We start from the raw sequence: 8,147 nt of genomic DNA, 5'->3' as shown, positions 1-8,147 counted from the left end.
TGAAACACTTTCAAAAAATTATTCACATATATTCAATACTTCTTAATTTGAAAAGTAGTTTTAACTTTTCAAAATCTCTACCAAATAGATCCTAATTTCTTGAGCAATACCTCCATTATCATTGCATCTATCCATGTACTATGGATAAGCACTTTAATTAAATTGACAAAGAATTTTTTTTGGTACATCTATCTTATATTGTTATAGAATAATGTTAATGAATGAATCAATGTAATTGCTCATTATAAGAAAATGATGTCAACAAAGAATTGTTTTTATTGTACAAAAGGCGTGAATAAAGTAAAGTGAAAAAAATTTCAATATATACCGTGAAATTTATGTTTGTATAAATAAGAATCATATAGAGCTGAAAAATATGTGTATACATTTTTAAACTTTAACAACTTTTTAATTCACTCCTGAGGGTATATAATTGCATTAAATCTTTAGATTAAGGGAAAAAATAATTACTTTGTAGGGGAAAAATGTTGTTATTAGATAATAAAAGAGTATTTTGCAAAATGTTTCAAAATTATTCATAATAGAGCAAATTCGATTTTTCAAGTTATAAAGGAAGAAATTTTCAAGAGTCTTTGTCTTTTTATTTCATTTATCGAGGTCATGACAAAATATCTTGAACAACATATTTCGCATTAAAATCTTAATTTTTATATTTTTATATAACTGTGGGTTTGCTTGCTAGGATTTCTGCTATTGCTTTTACTTTTTTATAGAAGAATTATATGATGAAAGTAGCTTATGGCAACTTCCCCTAAAATATCTTTTAATAACCAAACAAAGCACTCCTAAATAATTATCAAAACATGTTCACAAATAGTTTTTTAATCTCAAAAATAACTTTTGACTTTTCAAAATGGGCAATTTACACGGATACACTAGAAAGTAACGGTTTTAGAAAAAGCATTATAAGAAGGATTTACAATTAACAAACCATGTCAATTGCGGTATTAATTCCAAATTTGATATTGTTAAAAACCGTCGCAGTTATTCTTCTTCAAATCTTCATTCAAATCTAAATTGTTTTCAAGGAGTCTCTTCTTCAATTTTGACAAAATTCACAAGTTGCAGATCTATTTCTAGCATTAAATGCAAGTTCAATTTCCATGAATTACCAACACAATCTACTTTCCAAAATATGTTGCAATTTTATTATAAATTTGAGGTTTTTGTTTGTGTTAGTATATACTACAATACGAAAGTCAACTTTAGATCAACGGAAGTGAGTTAGCATATATGAAAATTCAATTTCGAAACAATTAGAGTGATGAAACAGTGTTTGCAATAAATATAAATTAAGACTATGCATTAAAAAGTGACATACTCAACAACTTTTTTTAAAGAAAGTTGCACATTATCTAATTTGAATTCTTTTTGGACCAGCTAAAGAGATATATATACAAGAATATGTTTGTGGAAACTTAAATATGAACATAAATTCAAACATTGCTTTACATTAAAAAATGACATGATGTAATATATTATTTCTCTTACGAATGAATTAAGGAGTTGAAATTTGAAAGTGACACACTATGGAATTTTTTTAAGAAAGTTGCACACTATCTAATTTGAGTTATTATTATTATTATTATTATTATTTTTTATTTTTTTACAGATATAGATAAAATTAATGTCTTTATCTGTTATGAGACAAATAGGAACAAGATAACAATATAAAAGTTGAAGAAATCAAAATTTGAATAGGAAGTGAAATGATTTTAGTTATTACTGTGAAGAACAAGAATCAAAGGCAAAGAAAGTTGCAAGATTTATGAAATTGGAGTGTTTGAATTCTTATTTTGGATTTTCTTTTTTTTTTCTTTTTGCTATTATATAATAGAATACATATTAGAAACTTCTGTACTTTATTTTTACTTTCGAAATAAAAAATTATAGCATTGAAACAGAAAATGACATATCATGTCACTTATATAAAAATTTAACATTAATCTATATAGAATTTAACTGCAAGGCATATGAAAGTTCAATGGCTTAACATGTTGTTACTGACCTCCTTGCTTTTGTGCTTTGCAAATCACAAGCAAAGCAAGAGTTCAACTTAAGTCTTACGGGGAAGGTTTTGAGTTCGAATCTTGAGGGATGGGACAGAAAGCCGTGAGGGGTAAGTGAGCGCAAGGCCCACCCAAAGCGGACAGTGTGTAAACTAATGATTTGGATAAAAAGACGCAGGTCGTTACACTTTAGATCATATTTCATTCCTATACAAGTAAGATAATACTTATCTTACACAAGGTTTGACGCACTTGAAACGAAAAGTGGCAAAAACTTTAAATTAAAAATCCATGTAAAATGTATTGTTAATAAAAGATTAATTATAATTAATGATATTAATTTGTTCTCTTGATTTTAGATTGTATTGGACCTAATCTCATCTTCCAAAAGTCCTATCAAATAGATCCAATATAAAAATCGTATTTGCGTGAAAGACAATTTTTTATAGTGTTTTCGTGTCCATATGAAATTTTTGTCATCGTAATGGTATGAGTAGCGTCATAAAATATGTGTGAGTTGGAGGCAAACTTTAGCCAATTAAATGCCAACGTTAAGACCAAAGCAAAGATTGTAAATTAATTTTGACCATGAGATCCGTTTATTTAAAATCATAATTTAGTATATGATTTTTTTTTCTCTGAAATAATTTTTCCAGGATCTAATACTAACACGACTTTTAGCTTGTATTACAAGTTTATGTGCTTTAATATGTACGTGAAAAAAGAAAAAAGAAAACCGACAACTATATCATATATGTGTGAACCACAAAGAGCATGTAGTAAGATAATTTACGATAAATTATCAAATTGCCCTACTAAACAAAACCAAAAGAGATAAGAAAAATTATCAAATCGCCCTACTAAACAAAACCAAAATAGATAAGAACTTTTATTAGATATTTGTTGGTGGGACAAATTTTGGAATCAGTTAAGGGAGGGCAACTTGAATCAAATGGCACTTCAATTAAAATCAAAATTAATAAAAATGAAAAAATATAGTTTTGTTGCAGTATTATCGTCTTTTAGCAGTTGAATTGCATTACCAGCTGCTGTATATACAATAAGTTCAATATAATTATTGAATTGAAAAAGTCTTTTACTCTTATTTTAGTTAGAAATAGCGAAACTTGTTTTCTTGAAAATTTTAATTATAGTAAAAAGGGGCACTGACAGTCCAAAAATTCTTGCAATTGTTTCAAAGGTAGATGTACAACATATCAATTCATGTATAGCTCGCAAAGAATGCTATCTATCATATTATATAGATTTTTTGGAATGCTATCGTATGTTGTCTTATTAAAAGTCTTGACTCTATTATAACATGTTGGGCAAATTGTTGTCAAACGACATCTCGAACTATGATGTTAAACTGGTTTAGTTTTTCAATCAGCATTGATTTAATGACTAAACGGTATATCAATGCCTAAATTAAAACGCCCTGACCCAAAAAAGTTAATCAGGCCATTTGAACCGACCAAATTAAGTTGTGTTGCTCATAGCCCGGTTCTTCACCTACTTGGATGGCTAGTAATTTGGAGACCCATTTTTTGCCCATTTGATATCAATAGGGCCCATGACCCATTATTGTGACCTAATGGACTTACCTTATTTTGTCCAATTGATACTCCTATATTCTTGGCTCCATTTCGGCCTCCATAGACCGTGCATTCTTGGGCAATTTTGTGGCTCTTTCTTTTTCCGTTTTCTACTTCATCCTTCGCATAGCCTTTGTGGCCTCCTCCTTTGTAATTTAATCCTCCTTAGTGGTGGCTCTCTAAGTGAGTAAACTCGTAGCAGCCATAGGCGAAGGCCAAGGTGGTTTTTGGGTCGTTTGGATTGAGGTATTGATTTGGGTTTGTGTAAAACCTTGGTGGTCATCATATTGTGGCTCTACATCTGATATCAGAGTCTTAGGGTAGAAAACCCTGCTCAAATCGTGAAGGAGATGTGGTTTTCAACTTACACCAGAATATGAAATCCTTCAATTCTGGCCAAACGAGACCTCTGTTGGACGAAAGGAGGCCGGACCCATAACTAGCAGGTGGAGGTACCTTTGATGGTGGCAAGCGTGGTGGCATTTTTTGAAGAGTTTTTTTGGGGAGTTTGTTTATTTTGACCTCGCGAATGCACTGATATTATTTGTTTTGTATTTCAAATTACATAGGAATACTTGAATGATTTTGCCCTTAGATATCAATTTGCATTTGTGGCTAATTGCATTGATATATTTGCTGAATTTTTAGGGCTAGTAGTGGTGGCCCAAAAGTAACAAATTTTTATCTCTTGTAATTTACGAATTGGTAAATTGGCTTATTCTGTTAAATTTCAGTATTAGAGCGTTATGGTGTGATAAATATGATTGAGGTTAACGTGAAAGGGTAACATTACTTACACTAGAAATTAGGATTACTTACTCTTAATTGTTACGATTAAGTACTTATTTGAGATAAATTAGCTTATTGTTCTTTGGGATATAATTGCTGTTATTGTGAGTGAAATATCTTTTGATTGGATATATCTATTTTATTTCATTGTCAATTTCATTGCTTCGTTAATTCTGTTAGAATACTGAGACCTTACCCGTTCAAAAATTCCCTTGATCTAAGAACATGAATTTTATGGAACCCTGAGAACCTTGAACGGAGTATATTAGCTGTGACCTTAAGACAACTTTGTGTGGTTTGACTATGATTCTGTGCATTTTTTGATTGATTCGTAAAAAATGAACACTTACAAATTTGATTTGGGGATTTTTAACTTGAAAAGGTGATTTTTTAATCTAGTAACAAAAATGAAGGGTATTTTGGTTCAACAAAAAATTTCAAAAGTCATTGAAGGTAATTTTCCTGCTGACTTTTCAAAAGAACAGAAAAGAAGAAGCTAATGAGCTTCGTTATACCTCAATCATCTTACACTTGTCTGACACTGTTTTAAGAAATGTGGGTAAATTGAAAATCATAAAAGAACTTTGAAAAAAATTGGAAGACTTGTATTTGCTGAAATTTACCCCAAATAAGCTTTTCTTACTTTAAGATTTTTTCAACTTTAAAATGGATCCTTCAAAGAATCTTGATGACAATTTAAATGTGTTTAATAAACTAGTTCAAGATATTGTTAACTATGAAGAGACAATGTCTAGAACGTACAAGGCTATAATTTTGCTTAATTCTATGCCCGACACATATAAGGAAGTTAAAAATACAATTAAGTATGGCAGGGACACTTTGACGCCTGAAATTGTCATTGAATTCCTTAGAAGGAGATGGAAATTAGTGCTGAAAAGTATGATAAGAAAAATGGTGAGATTCACATGATGCAGTGTAGAACTCTGTTTAGGTAAAATAATCATGATGGATACCAAAGTAGTGGCAAGTCAAATAGTAAAGGAAGGAAAAAGAAGTACAAGGGTAGGTCTAGATCAAAGTTTAAAACGAAGTTTAGAAAATGCTATGGCTGTGGGAACACATTGCATTTTATAAAGTATTGTTATAAGGAAATTGGTAAGCGAAAGGTTAAAGAGAGAAATGAGGTAAACGTGTTGTTTCCTACTTCCGATGTTGATGACAGTGAAGTTTATATGATTACGAGTTCTATTGCTTATACTTCTAACTTGAATCTAACTGCTAATTCCCGTATGCATGAATGGATACTTGATTCTGTTGCATCTTTTCGTATGACATCTGAAAAGAATTGGTTTGAAAATTTGCATGAATTTAATGCTGGGCATATTATGCCGTGTGATAATTTTGCCTACAGTATTGCTGAAATTGTTGATATTAATATAAGGTTTGACACTAGCTTTGTGTACACCTTGAAAGATGTTAGATATATTCCTGAACTATCTAGCAATTTAATTTTAGTAGGAAGACTTGAAAAGAACGACTTCACTGATAAAATTGGAAATGGGACATTAAAGATGATTAATGGTGCATTAGTCTCCATTAAAGGAACAAAGAAAAATGACATTTAGTGATTAGAGGTTTAAACTCCTCTAACTTTTCTACCAAGGTTGATCACACACATATATAGCATAATAGGCTTGCTCAGTTATGCATTAAGGGACCCAAACTTCTTAATGAAAAGGGTGTATATGGTAATGACTGTGTGTCTAATTTGTCATTTTGTGATCACTTTGTACTTGGTAAGCACGTAGAACTTCTTTCATTACAAGTGTTCATAAAGCTAAAGACATACTTGAATGTGTGCACTTAGATCTGTGGGGTCCTGCTAGTAAACCCATCTCGAGTGAAAATAGGTATTTCTTGTCTATTATTGGTGATTTCATGAGAAAGGTGTGTGATTATCTTTTACAGAATAAATCCGTCACTTTTCACAACTTTAATAACTGGAAAAGACAAATAGAAAATCAAACTAGTAAAAGGATTAAGTTCTTGAGAACAGATAATGGTCTAGAGTTTTGTAACACTGAATTTGACAATATGTACAAAGAAAATGGAATAATAAGGCATAAAACTGTACCTTACACTCCCCAACAAAACAGGATAGCAGAAATGATGAATAGAACTATACTTGACAAAGTGCGCTGCATGATATTAAGTTCTGGTGTGTCCTAAAGTCATTTTAAGGTGAAGCTGTTATGACTGCTTGTTATTTGATTAATTTGACTCTATCTGTTGCTTTGAATGGTGACATTCCTCATGAAATGTGGTCTGGTAAACTAATCATTATTCTGTACTTAGAACATTAGGCCGTACTGCTTTTCCTATCAGAGTGAGGGAAAGTTTGAACTTAGAGCTAGAAAATGTGTTTTTCTAGGGTATCGTGAGGGTGTTAAAGGTTAAAGGTTACGAGATAAAGGCTAAAAGGGGGTTAAGATCATTATAAGTAAAGATGTCATGTTTAACGAGGGAGAGATGCCTTTTCTTAAGAGTGAACTTGAACCTGTGAGTGAAACAGAACAAGGTGAAGATAGAGACCGGTTTGAGGTGAAGATAGGATAACTTAGCACATTTGTCCCTACTACTCCAAATGACATGGAGACACGGGTTTAGAAACTTGAGATGGAGAATGGAGTAGTAATAGAGGAGTATTCTGAGGAAGAAAATCCCTTAACAAACTATAATTTAGTTAGGGATAGAGAGAAAAGAAAAACAAGAAAGCCTAGGAGATCCAAATATGAATTTGAACTAAGCTTTGCTCACGCTAGTTATGAGGAGCTAGTTGATAGGAAAACAAAAACCTTTGAGGAGGCAATGAAAGTGAACAATTTGAAGAGTGGTTTAAGGCAATGAAAGAGGAGATAAGTTCCTTAGAGAAGAATCAACCTTGGAAGCTAATATCTTGACCTAAGGGTAAATCTACTGCAGATTGTAAATGGGTCTTTAAAGTTAAAGACGGTACTAGTACACTTCTGAACTCTTAAGGTTTAAAGTTAGGTTAGTGGCTAAGAGTTACACAAAGAAGGGGGTGTTGATTATAATGAGATTTTTGCACCAGTTGTTAAGTAAACTATTATTAGGGCCATGCTTGCATTTGTTGCACATTTTGATTTGAAACTTGAACAACTTGATGTAAAAATTACGTTTTTACATGGTAAGCTTGATGAGCAAATCTTTATGAATCAACCTAAAGGTTTTAGAGACAAACTAAAACCTGATCATGTGTATTTCATTAAAAGGTCTTTATATGACTTAAAAAGTCATCTAGACAGTGGTACAAAAGATTTGACTCTTTTGTACTCATTATAGGGTTTCAAAGAAGTAAGTATTTTTTTATTGCTCTATGTGGATGATATGCTTTTTATTGGTTTATCACTTATGTGGATAAATATCATAAAAAAAAAGTTGAATGGTGAATTTGACATGAAAAGCCTAGGTAAAGCAAACAGAATCTTAGGCATGAAATTTGAAAGAGATATGTCAAATTATGCATTGTTTTTGTATCATTCTCTATATATTTTAGAGGTGTTGAAAAGATTTGATGCAAATGATTGCAAACCTATTTTATTACCTTTAGCTAATTATTTTATATTATCTAAAGATCAGGCTCCATGTAATGAATATGAAGTACAATACATGAGTAGGATTCCATATTCTAATGTGATTGGTTCCATTATGTATTTGAAAATTTGCACTAGACCGGATTTAGCTTTTGCTA

General features: G+C 31.2%; 1 protein-coding gene across 1 annotated transcript; it reads left to right on the top strand.

Moving 5' to 3' along the window:
* Positions 1-5,161: 5,161 nt before the first annotated feature.
* Positions 5,162-6,000, top strand: LOC111379009. Its single transcript, XM_023002316.1, has 2 exons — positions 5,162-5,329; positions 5,524-6,000. Exons 1-2 carry the CDS (start codon positions 5,162-5,164, stop codon positions 5,998-6,000), a joined length of 645 nt encoding a protein of 214 aa, XP_022858084.1.
* The last annotated feature ends 2,147 nt before the right edge of the window (positions 6,001-8,147 follow it).

The sequence above is a fragment of the Olea europaea genome, unplaced genomic scaffold, assembly GCF_002742605.1.
Source record: "Olea europaea var. sylvestris unplaced genomic scaffold, O_europaea_v1 scaffold1919, whole genome shotgun sequence".
Taxonomy (NCBI): Eukaryota; Viridiplantae; Streptophyta; class Magnoliopsida; order Lamiales; family Oleaceae; genus Olea; species Olea europaea.
This window is presented reverse-complemented; position numbering and strand designations above follow the sequence as displayed.